This window comes from Thalassophryne amazonica, chromosome 5, assembly GCF_902500255.1.
Source record: "Thalassophryne amazonica chromosome 5, fThaAma1.1, whole genome shotgun sequence".
NCBI classification, from domain to species: domain Eukaryota; kingdom Metazoa; phylum Chordata; class Actinopteri; order Batrachoidiformes; family Batrachoididae; genus Thalassophryne; species Thalassophryne amazonica.
The window spans coordinates 115,905,933-115,929,125 of record NC_047107.1 but is presented as its reverse complement, the minus strand read 5'-3'; the positions used below and the strand labels follow the sequence as shown (position 1 = coordinate 115,929,125).

The 23,193-nt window shown below is 40.4% G+C and overlaps 1 protein-coding gene across 1 annotated transcript in view; it reads right to left on the bottom strand.

Moving 5' to 3' along the window:
• ppil2 (peptidylprolyl isomerase (cyclophilin)-like 2) overlaps positions 1 to 23,193 on the bottom strand; it is a 69,176-nt gene that overhangs the window by 9,752 nt on the left and 36,231 nt on the right. Inside the window, exons 13-16 of the mRNA XM_034171149.1 lie at positions 12,771 to 12,860; positions 9,908 to 9,941; positions 8,213 to 8,330; positions 7,903 to 7,959 (exon numbers count right to left, since the gene is read on the bottom strand). Of these exons, the coding sequence (XP_034027040.1) occupies positions 7,903 to 7,959; positions 8,213 to 8,330; positions 9,908 to 9,941; positions 12,771 to 12,860 (299 nt within the window). The remainder of the gene's footprint in view (positions 1 to 7,902; positions 7,960 to 8,212; positions 8,331 to 9,907; positions 9,942 to 12,770; positions 12,861 to 23,193) is intronic.

Below are 23,193 nucleotides of genomic sequence, written 5' to 3'. Positions count from 1 at the left end.
CAGATAATCACTTAACCAAGGTGACTGTGATTTGGGGGAGCGCGGTTTTAACACAGGTGGTGCAATCATGTCGAGTGTAGTTTTGAGCACTGAGTTTAAACTATCCACAAGTCTGTCCACTGACTGGGTATTTGTCAAATGTGAAGCTAAGACATCAGGCAGTCTAGCTTCGAGTTCAGTCTTAGTTGAGGAGTTGATGCATCGCTGTAATGATATATATAAGGTTGTTGTTCCACTAAACACGGCAGCGAAACTGTAAACTTAATAAGTGAGTGATCAGACACCACTGATGGAAGAGGCATGATGTCAATATTCATGACAGCAATACCACGTGCGAGAACCAGATCCAGGGTATTTCCACTAATGTGCATCGAATCCCGAATGCACTGCCGAAATCCGAATGCATCCACAATTTCCATAAATGATTTGCAGAGGGGATCAGAAGTCTTATTTATATGAATGTTAAAGTCACCAATGATCAGAATGTTATCTACACTAGTTGACAAGTTAGAGATGAACGCACCAAATTCATCTAAGAATTCAGAATATGGGCCAGGAGGCCTATATACAGTGAAAAAGTAATATGACTGATTTTTATTCTTCTGACCTTGGCAATGTGTAATATCCTGAGCAGAGCGGAGAATCAGATGCTCAAACGATTGATATTTGTAACCCCCAACAGCTAATAAGCTAAACCTAGATTTGTAAATAAGACAACACCCCCGCCTTGCTTCGCATCACGAGGGACGTGACTAAATGTATATGCTGGTGGGCAGGCCTCATTTAAGGGGAGGACAGCTGTAGGTTTAAGCCAGGTTTCACATAGCCCAATCATATCTAAGTGATCATCTATAATTAGATCATTGATCAATGGTCTCTTTCTTCTAAGTCCCTGTTGGTAAATGATATAATAATTGATCAACGTATTGATTTATTCTGCCTAACAGAAACTTGGTTACAGCAGGATGAATATGTTAGTTTAAATGAGTCAACACCCCCGAGTCACACTAACTGTCAGAATGCTCGTAGCACGGGCCGGGGCGGAGGATTAGCAGCAATCTTCCATTCCAGCTTATTAATTAATCAAAAACCTAGACAGAGCTTTAATTCATTTGAAAGCTTGTCTCTTAGTCTTGTCCATCCAAATTGGAAGTCCCAAAAACCAGTTTTATTTGTTATTATCTATCGTCCACCTGGTCGTTACTGTGAGTTTCTCTGTGAATTTTCAGACCTTTTGTCTGACTTAGTGCTTAGCTCAGATAAGATAATTATAGTGGGCAATTTTAACATCCACACAGATGCTGAGAATGACAGCCTCAACACTGCATTTAATCTATTATCAGACTCTATCGGCTTTGCTCAAAAAGTAAATGAGTCCACCCACCACTTTAATCATATTTTAGATCTTGTTCTGACTTATGGTATGGAAATAGAAGACTTAACAGTATTCCCTGAAAACTCCCTTCTGTCTGATCATTTTTTAATAACATTTACATTTACCCTGATGGACTACCCTGCAGTGGGGAATAAGTTTCATTACACTAGAAGTCTTTCAGAAAGCGCTGTAACTAGGTTTAAGGATATGATTCCTACTTTATGTTCTCTAATGTCATATACCAACACAGAGCAGAGTAGCTACCTAAACTCTGTAAGGGAGCTAGAGTATCTCGTCAATAGTTTTACATCCTCATTGAAGACAACTTTGGATGCTGTAGCTCCTCTGAAAAAGAGAGCTTTAAATCAGAAGTGTCTGACTCCGTGGTATAACTCACAAACTCGTAGCTTAAAGCAGATAACCCGTAAGTTGGAGAGGAAATGGCGTCTCACTAATTTAGAAGATCTTCACTTAGCCTGGAAAAATAGTTTGTTGCTCTATAAGAAAGCCCTCCGTGAAGCTAGGACATCTTTCTACTCATCACTAATTGAAGAAAATAAGAACAACCCCAGGTTTCTTTTCAGCACTGTAGCCAGGCTGACAAAGAGTCAGAGCTCTATTGAGCTGAGTATTCCATTAACTTTAACTAGTGATGACTTCATGACTTTCTTTGCTAACAAAATTTTGACTATTAGAGAAAAAATTACTCATAACCATCCCAAAGATGTATCGTTATCTTTGGCTGCTTTCAGTGATGCCGGTATTTGGTTAGACTCTTTCTCTCCGATTGTTCTGTCTGAGTTATTTTCATTAGTTACTTCATCCAAACCATCAACATGCTTATTAGACCCCATTCCTGCCAGGCTGCTCAAGGAAGTCCTACCATTATTTAATGCTTCAATCTTAAATATGATCAATCTATCTTTGTTAGTTGGTTATGTACCACAGGCCTTTAAGGTGGCAGTAATTAAACCATTACTTAAAAAGCCATCACTTGACCCAGCTATCTTAGCTAATTATAGGCCAATCTCCAACCTTCCTTTTCTCTCAAAGATTCTTGAGAGGGTAGTTGTAAAACAGCTAACTGATCACCTGCAGAGGAATGGTCTATTTGAAGAGTTTCAGTCAGGTTTTAGAATTCATCATAGTACAGAAACAGCATTAGTGAAGGTTACAAATGATGTTCTTATGGCTTCGGACAGTGGACTTATCTCTGTGCTTGTTCTGTTGGACCTCAGTGCTGCTTTTGATACTGTTGACCATAAAATTTTATTACAGAGATTAGAGCATGTCATAGGTATTAAAGGCACTGCGCTGCGGTGGTTTGAATCATATTTGTCTAATAGATTACAGTTTGTTCATGTAAATGGGGAATCTTCTTCACAGACTAAAGTTAATTATGGAGTTCCACAAGGTTCTGTGCTAGGACCAATTTTATTCACTTTATACATGCTTCCCTTGGGCAGTATTATTAGACGGTATTGCTTAAATTTTCATTGTTACGCAGATGATACCCAGCTTTATCTATCCATGAAGCCAGAGGATACACACCAATTAGCTAAACTGCAGGATTGTCTTACAGACATAAAGACATGGATGACCTCTAATTTCCTGCTTTTAAACTCAGATAAAACTGAAGTTATTGTACTTGGCCCCACAAATCTTAGAAGCATGGTGTCTAACCAGATCGTTACTCTGGATGGCATTTCCCTGATCTCTGGTAATACTGTGAGAAATCTTGGAGTTATTTTTGATCAGGATATGTCATTCAAAGCGCATATTAAACAAATATGTAGGACTGCCTTTTTTCATTTACGCAATATCTCTAAAATCAGAAAGGTCTTGTCTCAGAGTGATGCTGAAAAACTAATTCATGCATTTATTTCCTCTAGGCTGGACTATTGTAATTCATTATTATCAGGTTGTCCTAAAAGTTCCCTAAAAAGCCTTCAGTTGGTTCAGAATGCTGCAGCTAGAGTACTGACGGGGACTAGCAGGAGAGAGCATATCTCACCCGTGTTGGCCTCTCTTCATTGGCTTCCTGTTAATTCTAGAATAGAATTTAAAATTCTTCTTCTTACTTATAAGGTTTTGAATAATCAGGTCCCATCTTATTTTAGGGACCTCGTAGTACCATATTACCCCATTAGAGCGCTTCGCTCTCAGACTGCGGGCTTACTTGTAGTTCCTAGGGTTTGTAAGAGTAGAATGGGAGGCAGAGCCTTCAGCTTTCAGGCTCCTCTCCTGTGGAACCAGCTCCCAATTCAGATCAGGGAGACAGATACCCTCTCTACTTTTAAGATTAGGCTTAAAACTTTCCTTTTCGCTAAGGCTTATAGTTAGGGCTGGATCAGGTGACCCTGGACCATCCCTTGGTTATGTTGCTTTAGACGTAGACTGTGGGGGGGTTTCCATGATGCACTGTTTCTTTCTTTTTTTGCTCCGTATGCATCACTCTGCATTTAATCATTAGTGATCGATCTCTGCCCCCCTTCTCGGCATGTCTTTTTCCTGGTTCTTTCCCTCAGCCCCAACCAGTCTCAGCAGAAGACTGCCCCTCCCTGAGCCTGGTTCTGCTGGAGGTTTCTTCCTGTTAAAAGGGAGTTTTTCCTTCCCACTGTGGCCAAGTGCTTGCTCATAGGGGGTCGTTTTGACCGTTGGGGTTTTTCATGGTTATTGTATGGCCTTGCCTTGCAATATGGAGCGCCCTGGGGCAACTGTTTGTTGTGATTTGGCGCTATATAAGAAAAAAGTTGATTGATTGATTGATCAACAATGATTTTGAGGACAGTGATCTTATGTTAATGAGACCCAGTCTAAGGACCTCAGTGGGGTTGACAGTTGAACTGTTTGGGTTTAGGGGTGGTTCCAGAGTGGCATATATAGGATGCCTAGAAGTAGGTTTAGGTTTAAGACATTCCACACGCATTGTAGGTAGCAGACACGAAATCTTTGATATTGCTGGAACAACCACTGGGCCATCCTCAATTTCAACATCATCCAATATAGTAATGGGTATTAAGTTTGGAAAACATATCCCTCTATGATTTTTATGGACACGACTATGGATGCAGGCCACAGTCTCAACTTGTTGAAATTCCCTCCCTGGCAAATAAACTGCACTATCACCATAGTGGATTTTTTGCACTAAATTCCCCGCTAAGCTAATGGATTCCACATCCACATTTGTCATAAGCCTTGCAGGGTCTCTAATCACCTGCTCCGTGGCCTGCTGTAGATTCCTAATGTTACCCTCCCTGTAGAGCTCTATCTATGTTCGCAGACAAGATGGCAGCACCTTCCCCAGCAGGGTGGAGGCCGTCTGGCATCAGCAAGCCACGGTGGCCCCAGAACGAAGGCCAGTTATCAATAAAGCTAAAACCTTGCCGTCTACAAAACTGTGCTAGCCACCTATTTAATGATGTCAGCCTGCTAAACGCCTTATCAGTACCCCGGGAGGGGAGGGGACCAGAGACTATTAATCGATACCAACACATCTTTCTGGCAAGGTCACAAGTCCGCTCTATGTCTCTATGTTTTAGAAGAGGAAATCAAAATTTTTATTTCCTGTTAATTACCCCCTCCAGCAAAGTCAGAGGAGATTATGTTATCGCCCCTGTTTGTCTGTTTGCCTGTTTGTGAACAGCCTGTTTGTTTGTAAAAGCTCTCAAACATTCATTTTAAAATAATTTTTGAAAATATTTGTAAAGATAAACAAACCACAAATATATCTGCATTTAGTATATAAAATTCCTTTAATTCCTTTATTTTTTGTAATTAATCCATGGAACCTCAACATCAAAACTGATATGCTGACTGGCTTCTTAGCATTCACAGGTTTAAAAATAAAGAAATCTTACAAAATTAACAGGAAATTAACTACAAGGCCTTGGAAACAATTTTACTGCACTTTCAAAATGGGAAATAAGCAGCACAATTTTAATATATCTTTCTGAATTTTTTTTTTTTTCTGAATATCCTGATAGGCAAGAAGTGATGACATTTTCAAGGCCAAAGTCAGGAAAAATTTGGGAAAACTGAAAAAATCCCTATCTTTAACATTGAACAAATTTTCAAAAATTAATAACTGCCAAAAAATAAACTTTCATATTTGAGAGCATCGTGTAGGATGGTATCCATTATCGACTGACAAAGTTTGATCTGGATCTGATCCAGATTACAGATTTTGTTGTCATTTAAATTTAACATTGAAAACCCCATTTAATGTATACTTTACATTATATCTTAAGCAAACATGCCCCAATCACTCTATTTGAAAGTGAGGTGCAGACTGGCACTCACTATCACCTGGCAAAGTCTTATCTGGATCTGATCCGGATTGTGGATTTTGTGTACATTTGAATTTAATATTGAAAAGCCCATTTGGTGTACATTTTGCATTATATCTCAATCAAAAGTGCCTCAATCACTCTCATTTGTGACAATGGTCCAGGCACACTGGTACTCTCAACGAATAGACTAAGTTTGATCTGCAACTGATCAATATTGCGGATTTAGTGGCTACTTTTAACATTGAAAAGCCCTTTTGATCTATATTTTGTACAATATTTTAGCTTATGAAAAGCCACTTCTAACAGGACATTGACCCTGAAACTTTTTTCAAGGTGGAGGTTTGCGCTCTACGAGCACAGTGCTCTGTCTTACTTACTTTACTGTCTTAATGTATTTAGAAATTGCTTAGGCTCTTATCATATACACACTATTATTATTATTATTATTATTATTAACAGCATTACTATTATTTTAATTTTATTATTACTTCTATTTTGTCATTTGATTTTTAAATGGACCACAATGGAAGTAAGTGTCCCCACTTTCTAGTGTCATTCATGTGTTTTTAATGTATTTACAATTATATTATGTACTTACAGTAGTGTTCAGAATAATAGTAGTGCTATGTGACTAAAAAGATTAATCCAGGTTTTGAGTATATTTCTTATTGTACATGGGAAACAAGGTACAAGTAGATTCAGTAGATTCTCACAAATCCAACAAGACCAAGCATTCATGATATGCACACTCTTAAGGCTATGAAATTGGGCTATTAGCAAAAAAAAAAAAAAAATATAGAAAAGGGGGTGTTCACAATAATAGTAGTATCTGCTGTTGACGCTACAAACTCAAAATTATTATGTTCAAACTGCTTTTGTTAAGCAATCCTGTGACTCACTAAACTAGTATTTAGTTGTATAACCACAGTTTTTCATGATTTCTTCACATCTGAGGGGCATTAATTTTGTTGGTTTGGAACCAAGATTTTGCTCCTTTACTAGTGTGCTTGGGGTCACTGCACTTACAGGTAACTCCAGACTGTCTTTGATCATCCTGGAGCTGATCAATGGGTGAGCCTTTGCCACTCTGGTTATTCTTCTATCCATTTTGATGGTTGTTTTCCGTTTTCTTCCATGCGTCTGTTTTTTTGTCCATTTTAAAGCATTGGAGATCACTGTAGATGAACAGCCTATAATTTTTTGCACCTGCATATATGTTTCCTCTCTCCAATCAACTTTTTAATCAAACTACGCTGTTCTTCTGAACAATGTCTTGAACGTCCCATTTTCCTCAGGCTTTCAACAAGAAAAGCATGTTCAACAGGTGCTGGCTTCATCCTTACATAAGGGACACCTGATTCACACCTGTTTGTTCTACAAAATTGACAAACTCACTGACTGAATGCCACTACTATTATTGTGAACACCCCCTTTTCTACTTTTTTTTACTAATAGCCCAATTTCATAGCCTTAAGAGTGTGCATATCATGAATGCTTGGTCTTGTTGGATTTGTGAGAATCTACTGGATCTACTTGTACCTTGTTTCCCATGTAACAATAAGAAATATACTCAAAACCTGGATTAATCTTTTTAGTCATATAGCACTACTATTATTCTGAACACTACTGTATATTGAACTTACTAAATAATATCATGCGCACACAATCACGCTTTAAATGATGATTTACCACCAGCTGCTGGAATGGTGCGTGACTCCAGAATGTCATGTTGTTTTCATGAATGTTATCAATGTTATCAACGTCCATTGTTCAGTGTTGTTAGCTAATATCCATAGCTTCTCCAAAAATATTAGTCCTATCAACTTTCTGTTTTTTGATAACCAGCACATTTGTTGGTTTATTATTTTGAACAAGAGAACCACTTTGTAAACTGTGACTCCAGCAGTACATGGAAAAAAAAAAATTTGCAAAGCTAATCAGCTAGGGTGATTAAATTCCGAGGTTTACACAGAACTGCGCAGTGGCACCCCTCACATAAACTAAAATAAAATATTCATTTTTGCAGGGGGGGGGGGGGGGGGGGGGTCGTAAATACTTGCATGAAACAGCTGAATTTTCAACTGTCCAGTGACTCTTGGTACAAGAAACATGGGGAAGTACACACAAGTACTGCAATTTCTGCAGTGTTCACTCATTTTAAACGCAAATATGCGAAGATTAAAGCTCAAAGTCTTGGATTTGGACTAATGCACAGGTTTAAAAGTGATCTTTTACCTTCCAAACACTGTATGCTTCCTGTCGAGGTAGGTGCAAGATCTGAAAGTGATGAAGCTGATGGAACATAGAACAAAAACATCACTAAAATAGTTTAAAACAATAAAATAAAGCTCACAAACATTCATTTTAAAAGAATTTTTGAAAATATTTGTAAAGATAAACAAACCACAAATATATCTGCATTTAGTATGTAAAATTCCTTTAATTCCTTTATTTTTTGTAATTAATCCATGGAACCTCAACAAAAAAAAGTGATATGCTGACTGGCTTCTTAGCATTCACAGGTTTAAAAATAAAGAATTCTTACAACTGGGACTTGTTGGTGCTTGGACCAGAGTTGGCCATGCTGAGAACTCCCCGACCAGTATGGGACAAGTTTGGCCGAAACTCATCAGCAAACGGTTTCCCCCAAAATGATTCCCCTCCTGCGCAAAGAGAACATTAAGGAAGAGGGGGGGGGGGGGGGGGGGGGGGGACAAAAAAAGAAAACATTGAAGAGAAATAGAAAAGAGGAAATAAACAGCATGAAAGTGTAAAACAAAGGAACAGTGAACATCTATCAGTTCTCAACATGAATTCTTCATCAGTTCATTAAAACTATATTTTCCTTTATTACTTTTTTATTTCAGTAGCAACTGAACATGATGCCAATTACTGCAAGATTTCTGTACTTCACACCCTGAAGATGAGCTTCTGTAGTGGTAAAGTGGCTTATTTTCTTGTTAAAACAGATTCCAGAGCGTTATCTGAAAATTCTTCCAATTAGAGTTGTTAATAAAGGTATTCTTGATTTCTGGACAAAATTAACTGTCTATATATTAAAAGCTATGTGGCCTCTGTACATGCGTGCATGTGCGTACCTTTGAGCACAACCAAACTGGGGAGAGCTGACATTTGCCGTTTAGTATTCTAATGTATTTTGGATCAAGGATGAACACCAACAAAATGGAACGTTGACAGGACTGATATTTTTGGAGAAATTACGGATATTGTGTTATAACAGTGAACAATGGATTTTCTGGGCTCACATGCCATTCCAAAGCATTATAGAAACTCTACATTATTTATTATCACCCTTGAAAAATGTCATACCTATTTTATAAACACCACCCAATCTAGAACCCATGGACCCCAACGGGAAAGGTGCTAGTACTATTATAAAAATACTCATGATTAAGGATCCTTGAGTAAACAGGCAGCTGAATGAAGCTCATGTGTTTGGCCTATATTTTGCTAGGTGCCAGTGATTAAAAAAACTTGCCACCACACACACCAATTAAAAGAATGATTTCAAATGTATTAATTTTGATTGTTTGTCACTTTTTGTGAAAGGTAATTTTTTTTAATGCTTCTATGTCCATGTAATGACTTCATCACAGAATGACAACACATCCTTCAACAACAAATCAACCAGACAGTGTACAGCAGGATATCTGTGCTCCAGCTGGCAGCAGTTTCTCAGTATACTGCCAACAGTAACACGACGTTTTAAAATGACAAACATACAAAACAGCCAGTTACAGGTTCATCCGTGAATTGTGAGCACACATTGTTTAGTCCAAGCTATGAGGAGAATTTTACCGAAAGGCCAGGAATCCTGCAACTTTATAGAGCTTTCTTGGTGAACACATTTTGCAGAGTGCTCCATGACAGCCACAACCACACAGTACACATTGAGCCGCTAACTCACAGCAGCAGACAACACATAACGACAGGAAATTAACTACAAGGCCTTGGAAACTATTTTACTGCTCTTTCAAAATGGAAAATAAGCAGCACATGTTCTTTGACTGGTTAGTTACCACAAATATCCTTTGTTGACTCGCTCAGCACACCTACCTTAAGTCTCCTTTGAGTTAAAACAAAAAACAAAACAAAACTGTGCAGCCACAAACACTATTTTGTAACGGGCTTGGCATTACATGTTAAATTTCCTTTTAAATTTATGATAATTTATCAGAAATACTTATCAAATTTGGCATATGTGCAGTCCCAGTCTTACCTGTTCCTGTGCCAGTGGGATCTCCTCCTTGAATCTGGAAACATAAAATATTTCCATTAGGATTTGTCAATCAATCAATCAATTTTTTTATATAGCGCCAAATCACAACAAACAGTTGCCCCAAGGCGCTTTATATTGTAAGGCAAGGCCATACAATAATTATGTAAAACCCCAACGGTCAAAACGACCCCCTGTGAGCAAGCACTTGGCTACAGTGGGAAGGAAAAACTCCCTTTTAACAGGAAGAAACCTCCAGCAGAACCAGGCTCAGGGAGGGGCAGTCTTCTGCTGGGACTGGTTGGGGCTGAGGGAGAGAACCAGGAAAAAGACATGCTGTAGAGGGGAGCAGAGATCGATCACTAATGATTAAATGCAGAGTGGTGCATACAGAGCAAAAAGAGAAAGAAACACTCAGTGCATCATGGGAACCCCCCAGCAGTCTACGTCTATAGCAGCATAACTAAGGGATGGTTCAGGGTCACCTGATCCAGCCCTAACTATAAGCTTTAGCAAAAAGGAAAGTTTTAAGCCTAATCTTTGTCTCATGTTATCTGTCTGTGCTGGATATCAAAAGGCAACAATACAGTTTTCACTTTCAATGTTTAACCAAGTTTTCTTTTGTTTAAATGAAATTGAGCAAATTATGATCATAAAGTATTTTCTTTTGCCACAAGTCCAACATAGTGGAATGTTCCTTGTAATAGCACTGAAATCTTTCCAGCATGTTGGCATCCATCGTTTATTGTTAATACACAACTTCAAGTGCAGCTTAAAAATAGGTAACCACATTCGAACACGTCAAACAATTCCATGTGAAGATGCATAAACTGAAGCAGAAAGTCTGTACTTTGAGCACTTATGGCCTGCACTGCAAACATGCTGTAGCAGACAACTCTGTCAGTGCCCAAACATGAACAGATCCAACTAACTTCTTTCCACTCTTATTAGATACTAATAAGGTCATTTGCTCTGTTCTGCAACAGGGATTAAAATGCTACAATACTGCACATTTGCTTTGGTTTTGTTTGCTTTCACATGAGAATGGTAGCATCAGAGCTACCGCTAGCCTCCACTAGTAGTTTGCGGGTGTGAGGGGGGAGTTCATGCCCCACTCTACTGTGGGTAAGTAAAAGCCGTTCTCTGTAGGTAGTTGATTAAAAACTACATATCTGTGCTTTTGTGAGCTGTGAAAACGTGGCTGTGTCCAACCAGTTTTCAATGAGGCACAAGTCTTCAATTTCAACAAACAACTCATTCTGCACACACACACACACAAAAAAAAAAAAAAAAACTAAACTGTCCATTAATCCCCAGGACCCTGTGATTAGCAAAACAGCTTCACAAGCACCTTGACAGGCCTGTGTCTTCACTTGATGTTATGATCACTGTTCATGCTAAACTATGCTAATATGCCTTAAAATGGGAGGATCACTGGGCCTCACCTGTACCTGTCAGAACCCAACACTTCAGCGATGAATATGTAGTAAGTTTTTAAATGGAGCTGCTTGTGGGCGCCAACTCTTAATCTTATGCTTGTCCTGCTAACTGCAGGGGATATGAGCTCAGCATAAACTTTTTTGAAAAATTCAGTTGTGACCTTGTGCACAATTTGACAAGCAAGGCCAAGTGTAGGAAAAAGCAAGAAGACCTTAAGGTGCGTTTACACATAACCAAGACGCGTTACGAATGTTATTTTTCTGTCATTCGTGACACATTCCTGACATTCTTAATGTGACTTAACGCATCTGAATTGGTTTCTTAATAGCGAGTGTTGGTGTGTGATATTCTTGATATTTGTGGAGCATGTTTTTTGCCTGTCAAAAAATCTTCCACAAATGTCACACACCACCCTCATTTCGTCTCACATCGTGGAGGTCGCAACTGAGCGTGTTGATCCATCTTGATGAGTAATGATCCTTAATAGAACGTGACAATGTTCGTAGAGGTTCCTGTGATGGTTCTTGGAGCCCAAACTGTCACGCGTTATTACGAAGTGACATGGAAACTGTCAAGTTTTGACACGACTTGTAATGCAGCATCACATTTCACTGCACGCCACGATGAATCAGTTTTCTGTCACGTGTGCACAATTAAACTCGGCTCCAAATGTCGGTCCACAGTTCCTGCTGAAGCTCCTCAGGACGCTCCTGCAGGTGTTCCACCTGCTGTTGTAACTGATGAGTGGGAGAATGAGTCTGAGCCAGAGGAGCGAGAGGAGACTCACGTGCAGCCAGACATCTCTGCACCTCCTCCAGTCCGGCGGAGGAAGAAGCGCACGCACAATTAAACCCTGCTGCACCGCATTCAATTTGATTGCTGACACCAAGTCGGCTAAATGTCTCATTTCAGTGCTCTTCAGCGCGCTCCTGCAGGTGTTCTACCTGCTGCATGCGCCTGATGTTTGGGAAAATGCGCAAGACGACAGCCGCATGAAGCCACACATCTGGCTCTGTCCTCCTCCTCCTCTCTGCGCCACTCCATGGCACAGAGCCCAACTACGCATGCAGTCACAAAGTTCTTCTGAAAAACTGCAGCGATCTGAATTCGGTTGGATGAATATGGGTGTGTGTGTGGAGACAATTCACCTCGTTCACAACGTGACAGAACTTAACGATGCGCTGTTACGCGCAATAACACGGAACACTATTCTTGACCGTGCGTAATGGTTTCTGATAATTCTCCAGCAACACGTGCCATTAGTCATAACGTGTGGTAACAGGTTACATCAGTTCCCGAGGACACCTGACGCCTCTGCCCAAAATCATCACATTCGTGATCAGCGGCCGAGAATGTGTACTTCATGGCATTCGTGACTTGTCATCGTTATGTGTAAACGCAGCATTACCCAAACCAAACTGCTTACCATAAAATTCCGAATGGACCGGTGGAAGATTGTCCCGTCATAGTATCCTTTTTTACACAGACGGATAAAGTTCTCTCCAGCTTTGGGAACCTGGAGAGCAGAGTGAAGGGTCAGTGTGTAGAAATAATAAAATAAATAAAAACTAACAATAACAGTAAGGATGAAAAGCATCCATTTTAAGCACCTGGTGTTCCTGGTGTAATTACTTGCCAACAGTCACATTTAAGACATAATTCACTTTGGAAAACATCTGCTAAGAGCACGCATTTCTGTACAGCCAGTAATGAAACAGCACATTGAGGCTCTGATTTCATGCTAATTTTATTTATGAAGAAAAAAAAGATGAATGTTGACTTTTCCTCTTGATTGTGGTGCATCCAGCATACTAATAATTTTCAAATCTTGCTAATCTGTATGAAACACTTAGAAAGGAATAGAACAATAGAAAGGAAAACAACAACAACAACTATACTGAATACAGGAACAGATAACATTAAGTTCCTTCAGCTTGTTTTCACTGGGGGTCACCACAGCAGATCAGAGGTGGATCTGCATGTTGATATTAAGTTTTATGCCAGATGCCTTTCCTGACGCAACTCCATAATGGGGAATGGGCAGGAGTTGCACCAGGAACCTTCCGCACTGGAAATAAGTGCTTGGCCACTCCCCCCTCAAATACTGGAATATGTGATCTGTCCCAAGTCAGGAGGCGTGTCCTTGTGATACTGTCCTTGTCCATACTTATTTGCATCAACAGCCTTGTGGCTTAACTCTGTGTGTCAGTGCACATTAATGTGAGACAGAGTTTCCTTTCCTTAGCAACAAGAGCTGTTGGTCTCATATCAACACCTGCTTTTACTGTATAACCTTAAGCTTCAATGACTGGTTTTATTTAATGTCTCAGATTTGCTGTTGGGACTCCACGTTCTGCATCTTTTTCCAGAGTCATAAATACCACTCTGGCATTTGAAAGCATTTTGCACACACAAAAAGGAGGCTTCCTTTATTGTCGCCAGATATTTTAAAAATGGGCTTTTTGGATGGAGATGAACCACTGAACAGTTTTTTTTTAAGCTATCAGCAAACTGTATATTACCAAAACACAGAAGAACAGACATGGAAAGTAAACAACATGCCAGATACTGTGTGTGTGTGTGTGTGTGTGTGTGTGTGTGTGTGTGTGTGTGTGTGTGTGTGTGTGTACACAAGGTCTGTCAGAAAACTATCCGACCTTTATATGTTTTGCAAAATCTATATGGATTTGAATCATGTGCGCTTGCATCAGCCAAGCTTGAACCTTCGTGCACATGCGTGAGTTTTTTCACGCCTGTCGGTTGCGTCATTCGCCTGTGAGCATGCTTTGAGTGAGCAGTGGTCCACCCCCCCTCGTCGGATTTTCATTGCGAGGAAAATGTCTGATTTGGAGCTTTGCTGCATCAAATTTTTCCAGAAACTGTGAGAGACAGCCAGGTGGAAACCATTCGGAAGATTCAGACGGCTTTCAGGGACGATTCTATGGGGATCACACAGATTAAGGAGTGTTACAACCGGTTTAAAGACGGCGCACAATGGCAGAGGGCGCGCCGCGCTCCGAGCGGTAAGGCTGTCACAATTATTACAATATGCGTCAATCGCGATTATTTTTCATATTCGCGATTACCGTGAATTATTTATTTTATCCACAAAGCATAAAACGACTCAGAATCTGACACTCCTCATCATGGAAAGAGGAGCGGAGGAATTCGCCACGGAGCCGCTAATGGCGCGGGACAAAAGCACCTCCGTGTTAGTCTCACAGGACAAGCCCTGACATGTCCAGCTCTTGCACCATTCGGAAGATTCAGACGGCTTTCGGTGGCTTTTCAGTCGTGTGACTATCCAAGAAACTGTGGACGAGCTAGACATGCCACAACATGTCCTGTGAGGCTTCATCACGGCGTTGCTTTTTGTCCCGCGCCATTAGCGGCTCCGTCCCGATGCGCGAATTCCTCCACACGTCTTTTCATGACAAAAACTCCTGTAACAGTGGAATGTGCCGAGAAAATGGTACGTCCACCTCTTCTGCCATTTCTGTAGTAGTCAGACGACGTCCCGGATCAACACTGCATTCAGTTTGGAAATGATCTGGTCATTTCAGCCTGTCACGATTAGGAATTTCTGGAGACGATTAATTGTCAGACAAATAATTGCGATTGACGAATATATTGTCTATTTTTTTTTCTTTTTTTCCCTTCTTTATATTCTACTACTGTAGTATAATTACACAACTCTGGAAGAACATTTGGCTTCTGTGAGTGGAGAAACTGGGAATAGTGCAACATTTTTATTTTTATCTTCATTTTACATACAGTCCCAACTTTTTCTGAATTGTGGTTGTTTCTGTTGCATTTCTGAAATTGTTTCTCCTCAGTCACGTTTTGTGCTTAAACACTGCATTAAGCCCATATTGAACAAATAAATACCTTTGGAAAGTAACAGCTGTTAAAGTTCAGAGTTCTCACCTGCTTTTTGTGATCTGTGCATCTGAACATCACCACAGCTTCTCCATGTCAGGTTTTTTTTTTTTTTTTTTTTGTGGCTCAGTTCATTCATATATTCTCATTTTTTAAATATGTTTTTAAAGATATTTGACCATTTATTTCATCTGATGATCTCATAAATTCAGCATACGACGCGCACATGGTGTGAACAGGACGGTAACGGCAGAATCACACCTTTAGAGAAAGTTCAGAGAGAAGTAAAGGCAGCTCCACGTTTTCGTTTTGTTAACATGTTCACTCGGGTTAAAATCCTCTCTCTGCTCCGCGCTCACTGCGCACTGAACGTGTCACGCCTGCATTCAGGAATCTCCCTCACCCACTCCCTCCCTTGCAGTCTGCAGCCTGTTAACTCCGCGCGCGCGCACACACAGGCACAGACACACACACCGACAGCTCCGCATTTTAGACGGCACTGTTTTAATCGGCCGTCAGCCTCCTTGTTATTGTCCCGCCTTAAGACGAGAGCGAGGCTACAGCACAATGACGTCAGATTCTGAGTCCTTTTATGTTTTGTGGATAAAATAAATAATTCACGGTAACAGCGAATATGAAAAATAATCGCGAATATGAAAAACAATTGCGATTGACGAATACTGTAATAATTGTGACAGCCTTACCACTCGGAGCGCCCTCTGCCATTGTGCGCAGTCTTTAAACCGGCTGTAACACTCCTTAATCTGTGTGATCCCCATAGAATCGTCCCTGAAAGCCATCTGAATCTTCCGAATGGTTTCCACCTGGCTGTCTCTCACAGTTTCTGGAAAAATTTGATGCAGCAAAGCTCCAAATCGTTCAGACATTTCCCTGACAATGAAAATCCGACGAGGGGGATGGACCACTGCTCACTCAAAGCGTGCTCACAGGCGAATGACGCAACTGACAGGCGTGAAAAAACTCACGCATGCGCACGAAGGTTCAAGCTTGGCTGATGCAAGCGCACGATTCAAATCCATATAGTTTTTGCAAAAAATAAAAAGGACGGATAGTTTTCTAACAGACCTCGTATATATGTGTGTGTGTTTGCTGCCATTCTCACATGGGAGCTACGCATAAGTGCAGCTTCTGATTGATTTATACCAGCACACGTAGTCAAATAGGCATATCAAAAGGTGTTTTTTCTTTTTCAAATGTTTTATGATTCTGCATCAAATAGTACCTGTATGAGTCATTGTGCCATTTTTGTGTAGCTGGCATGTTAATATGCCAAAATGGTATCAGGACACTTCCCCCCGGGTCATTCCCACTCCCCCCCCCCCCCCCCCCCATCATTGGCACACAGGGCTAAGCAGCATACCAATGATCCCCGCCCAGCAGTGGTGGGCACTGTTCAGCTAATCCGATAATTATCGAACCTAATGTTTTTGGTCGCGGATTAGCTTTTCAGGTAAACCATCAGCGGACCTATTATCTTTCGCTAAATTTAGTTCCGATAACTTTCAGTCCGTTAACATTTTTTTTTGGTGGTAAAGTGAGCAAAGTTTAACGGTCAAAAACTATTGTCAACCCTAAAATCAAACATGTTAATGCCTGTCGTGTGCAGATCAGTGGTTTGTGGCAGACTGGCTGTCGCTTGCTGATGACGTCATCATTAAACGCAAGATGTGATTGGCCGGTCGATGCAGGGAGCATTGTGGGTAGTGTAGTTCAGGTTCATTTTGGATGTTACACTGTTACCGTCTGCTCGACACAAACAAAACAGACTAATTTTAACATTTTTATTTTATTTCTTTCTGGCTGACTGGATAATTCAATCACCAAGACTCAATGGTTGAGAGGAGCTCTCATGGCGCAGCTGTGTTACAGAGGAACTTTTCTCCACCGTTGTGGATCTAATCAGGATGCTTTATGTGGATTATTTTCTTCATGAATCCCACTGAAACTATTAGGTACGAATTTATATCTACCACATATCTTTTATTCTGCCAATCAATGCATTATTGGACGTATTTCGGTTGTTTAAGCCGCAGGGTTCAAAGCGTGTGAAAAAAGCAGCAGCTTTTAGTTCATAAATGATGGTGAAATCTAATACCGAGATAAACTGTTATTTCTAATACTGTGTTTTACTGCTTTTGAAAGATGATGACAGTGTTTGGGGTTTTATTTTTTATTCATTAATTTTTCATTCGTTCTTTTTGTTTGTGATCCTTGAATTTACCCAGCAGCCCCTGCGGTGCTTAAAGTGAACCTGGTTTATCAGTAGCCGACAGTGTAATCTGATGTGGCCGCGTCTGAATCAATACTAAAAGTTATCGGTTATCTGTAATAAAGCTAATTTTTTTTTTAGCAGTTTATCGATTTAGCATCATAAAAGATAACTTTTCAGTTATCAGATTAATGATTATCAAAGGCAACTTTTGGGTTAGCTGTGCCACCCAGTACCCCAGCACGTTGGAGACCTTTAGTTGCCTCCGCCTTACAGGCCGACCACCACCGGCTGGCCTTTTCTTCTTCACAACAGCAGTACAGATGGACCACGACTTCTGGTATTCTCTGCCAAAACAGATTTACATCTCCTTGCACAGTCTAATCACTGGTCCGTGGATGAATTTTTCAAAATTGTGCTGGAATTATTTTTCAAACTCTACCCAATCCACGCTTTGCTTAATGACCAGGTTATCCTTTGCGTCTCTGCTCTGCTTCCGAACAAACGAGAAGAAACTTATTATTCCCTTTTCACAGCACTGAAGCAGGCAGAGGGCAACTTCAATCCAGTCACCATCTTGATGGATTTTGAGCAGGCAGCCATCAATACAGTCCATGCCACCTTCCCAGAAACAGAGCCGCAAGGGTGCATTTACCACTTGGCCCAGTGTGTGTACCATCAGGTACAGGTGGAAGGGCTCCAGGAGAGATGTGCTGCTGACACCAAGCTCTCGCCTTGCTCTGGCCTTTGTGCCGCCAGAAGATGTGGTCGCTTCGTTTGAGCAGGTTCAGGAGGGACTACCTGAGGAGCTCCAGCCTGTGATAGACCACTCTGAAGACACCATCGGTCACACAAGTAGGAGAAACTGCAGGGGTTCAGTTTTTGACCTCACTATCTGGAACATATCAGCCAGAATCCAGTAAGGACTGCCACGCACAAACAGCAGCACAGAAGGCAGGCACCACCGCATGGCTGCTAATGTCGGCTGTCGCCACCCAAACATCTGGGTGTTCATGGATATACTAAAGAAGGAACAAAGAATGAACATAGTGGTTATTCAGCAGTTGGGAGCCGGCAAGACTGCCCCACCACAACCAGGACACCACCCGCAGAGTTCAAACCATTGTGGCTGACTACCAAGAGAGCAATCGATTGGACTTCCTCTGCGGTATTGCCCACAAACTGCAGCTATAAACAACATCCTAAAAAATGTATATTTTGCATATTTGAAAAAACAAACTCATTGATACAACATTTTATGTGCCAAATGATCAAACAGTAATAGTAGAGAAGCTTGAATCTTCGACTGGACTGGGTTGCTTGACACGAGGACGTATCGCTTCAAATCGCAGAAGCTTCCTCAGCTAAAATTCTTGCTCTGGTAGTCTGACGTCTGTCTGACCCTTGTCGAGAAGAACGAAGCTTCTCTACTATGGAAACCACCTGGACAACTGAGAGCCTACACAGAAACATCGAACAGTAATGTCAATTTTTCATGCTTGTTTTGTAAATGTTTAGCTATTACAAATAAAGTCTCAATAAAACAGAACATGTTTTGTTTATATTTACTGTCATATGTACAGTCTTAAAGGTAAATACAATGTAGTACAAAAGAACACATGCACAGGGGTGGGGGAAAATGACCTCGAACCTGCCAAAACAACAGCGGAAAAACACTAAAAATATGCAGGAACAACCATCCATCAAGCAGCCTAATCAAAGATCGTAAAGCTTTTACTCTGCCTGAGGTGCAGATATATTTTGCTACTTCTGGGATTAAACTATGGCAAGAGATACCAAGGCACACCACTAATCAGTATTAACCCAGGATTCAAGGGGACCCACCCACAACCCAGAAGGTTTGACATTATAAAAACTGTCTGTCTCCTGGTGCTGTTGGAACATTTATTTATTTATCTAAGCTTACCTCTGTCCTCTTGTCAGTCTCTGTGAAATAGCCTGACAATTATATTTAAAGTATATTTAGGCACATGCCTCACTGTCTAAAATTGCAATCAATGATAGAAGCATGGAAAAAATGTTTGCCAATACCAATAGAAAGAAAAAGAATTTAAAAAAAAAGCAGATAATGTTCAGCTTCAGCTGTGACTACAGTCCCTTGTCCCTCGAGTATTTCCCACAGCAGATCTAAAAACAAAGTGCTGAAAGATGCAGTTGGTGAAGATTGTGCGGGTTCCTGTGAGAAAATATTTTTTGTGTGTTCTAAGTGATTACTGATAGTCTATGTGACCAGTTTATTTTTATGGTTGAGATGCAAACATTCTCAGACTTTTGAGCTTTGATTTTCTTCAACATATGACTTTAAAAGCATATCAGGACCATATGCCATAAAAATGAAAATTTTTAAATCTTCTAGAGTTATCGACAAGCTCAACTAAGAGGCTAACCTCGGTTCAGGTGTTTATTACATTATATACTTGGGGAGCTGAGCGGTGGTTTTCATAACGGTTTTGATTTGGTGTATGCATTAAAATTATGACCACAATATTTCCTCAGTAATCCTGGAATAACTGACTAACATCATCAAGCAACCAATAGCTGCTAAGATGCTAATATTGTTAGCATCCTTAATGACGTCACATGATAATCTCACTAGAGGCAAATACATACATACATACATACATACATACATCTTAGATGACTTGGTTGGATTATTTACCACACAAGACATATTATTACAGATATTTGTAATAAAATGCTCAAAGACAGCCAGCAGAGCCTCTGAGCGACAACACACGAGTTGTCACATGTAACTGCCACGGCCCTAAAGTGTTTTCGGACAACTAGGTTTTGCTGTATAGTGAATTTAATACTAAACATGATGATCAAGTATACTACTGGCTTGATCTTACGTGCAGTTTGATCTAAGTCCTTTTCATTTCTTCAACTTGCTTGAACAGAGAATGGAGCAAGAGTACGTTCAAAGATGATGACAATAACCATTGTTTTTACACACACACACACACACACACACACACACACACACACACACAAGTATTTATAGTCTTTTTTAACAATTCAGTGCCTAATATAATACAGTCACTGCATTTTTTTTTTTTAATCCTTTATCGTTTGCATTATATATTCCAACCAATGGGTACTTCTTAGTTGAGGCAAATCTACAGTACAACTCCTTTCCTCTAAACAATGTCACAGTGCTTTTTTTTTTTTTTTTTTTTTAGCTCCATCAAGGAGGTAATGTTTTCACCGACATTTGTCTGTTAGCAGGATGTCAAATAGTAATTAAGGAATTTCAATTAAATTTGGTGAGGAAATAGGTAATGTTCTTAGAAACAGTTGATTTAGTTTTGTTGGTGATCCAGAATATATTCTGTAAGAGAATAAGAAGAATTTTTGGAGCATGGCAACATTTACCATATTTTTTGGACTACAAGTTGCACTTTTTTACGTTTTGGACGGGGGTGCGACCTATACTCCAGAGCGACTTATAAATGAAAAATATACCAACAGATTCTCAATTAATTTACCGTAATAAAACAATTTTACATGACAGAGTCGCTCTATATTTTAAAATGGCCACCGGAAACGGAAATACAATGCATCATGGGCACTGTTATATGGCGGCCGCCCTATAGGTCATGCTGGTCACGATAACCAATCAGAGAACAGAACATTGGACGTGTATTCCTCACCTCACCCAGACAATGATTGTGAAACAGCGTGTGAAGCAGACAAACACGGTGCTTGCTGTTATTCCAGGAGGGCTAACAAAACAGCTTCAACCCTTGGATATCAGTGTGAGCAGAGTGTTTAAGTTGACGCTGAGAGCTGCGTGAGAGCACTGGGTGAGCGACGGCGGAGGATTAGCGTCTGCACTTGGAAGGAGCTGGCATCGACACCACGGGGAGGTCATGAGCTGCGCAGGTAGGTGCTGCATGAACATCGGCAGATGACACCTGGTGTGTACTATGGTCCACAGCGGGTAATACTCGTATGTTAGAAAAGAACCGTTCAGTGATGGTGCAGGTTATGGTTCGGCTCACAATGTGGTCCACAAAATACAAACATATCTGTAGGTAAAATGCAGCTCACAAGAGGGCACTCAAGGCTTGTGTGACTGTTCCTGCGACTTCTGACTACCAGAGAAAAATAAAAATTTCAACATTACTGATAACTTACCAGGGCTCGCAAAATTTCAAAATCCCTAGTAGCCCTTCGGGCAGGCACTCTTCAGGTTTTGGTAGCCCGAAATGAAATGAACTGGCCCATTTTTTGTTTTTAATGTTTTAATGCAAGTGATAACACATTTAACCTAATTAACATTTTTGGAATGTTTATTAACACAGAACAAGAACAAGAAAATGGATTATTCTGGCAAATTAGAAAATGCCAGTTGTTGAAGGAACAGTCTCATCTTCAGACATTTCCTCTTGTGCCACAGTCTCCTCTTCTCTGCTCAGTTTTTCCTGTTTTGTGTACAATATGTCTTGTGCCCTTTGTGCTCAACATCCAGAAATGCTGTCTCAGGACAAAAGGATTCCACTGATTTCCCATTTATGGAGATGTGCATAAGGTCATTCAGTGTTTCAGCCTGGAGACTTGTGCGGTATACTGTTTTCACACGGTTCATGCAAGAAAATCCTCTCTCAAAAAATGGCTGTTGATGGACTTAGTGTCAGCATTAACTTCACTAGCAACAACACATGGGACAGGTTTTCAGGATTCGCAGATAAGATATCTTTGTACAAGGTGTCTAGTTTGCTACCACGGTGTGCTGAAAGCCACATTTTTAGATCCATCCATTCTTCTGGAAGTTTGCCTTTTTCCTCCTCATTTAGCAAAGTGTCAAAATGTTTGACAAGACAGTCCACCTCTTCATCCCCAAAAGTTGACAGCTCGTCTTGAGCTGGGAAGAGTAGAAGGGTCAAAAACTTGGAAGCAAGACAAGGGTCTTTGAGAAAGATTTTTAAATCTGTTGTCCATGTACTTAACTGTGTTGTCAATAATCTTCAGGAACAGTGTACTAATGGCACTTTTTAAATCTGTTGTCCATGTACTTAACTGTGTTGTCAATAATCTTCAGGAACAGTGTACTAATGGCACTTGTGTCCTTGTCTTCACATCGCCCCCAACAGGTCGCTGGCTTTTTGTGAGTTTTGTTCCACTGTAAGAAATACTCTCATCATCATTTACTGTGAGTTTGGTGTCCAGGGATTTTTGAAATTCACCTGGCTTGGTTTTAAGGCTGATTAGGCGTGATGTTGTGCTCTCGACTAACTGATTTGTTCCCATAATGCTCAGTTTGTCATGCTGCATTTGGAAAGGATTGTGCTGTAATCTAACATAAAATGCAGAAATCTAACAAATCTCTCACTTTTCATCTCCTGCACAATCCCCTTTGCTTTTGCAGCATCTTCTTCTGGTGTAACACCACTTCCTCCTGACATGTTTTCCAAATGGGTAACTGTTTGAGTGTAGTTTTTTCCACAGCCGTTAGACATCTCAGCCTGCTTGGCAGCCACCGGGTGCTTTTTAGGCCACTAAAATGTGCCAGTTTTTCATTGAGTATTTCACTTATTTCAGTCAGTTCCCTTCTCTTTTTTGGCGAATAATAAGACATCTTAAAGATGCTTTTGAGTGTGTCTTCAAATTCTGCTAGGTACTTGCAATCTTTAATGCTGCCCAGCACTGCCAGCTCTAATTTATGTGCAACACAATGTATAGTAATGACATGAGGTGCCCTTTCTTTGAGCTGCCC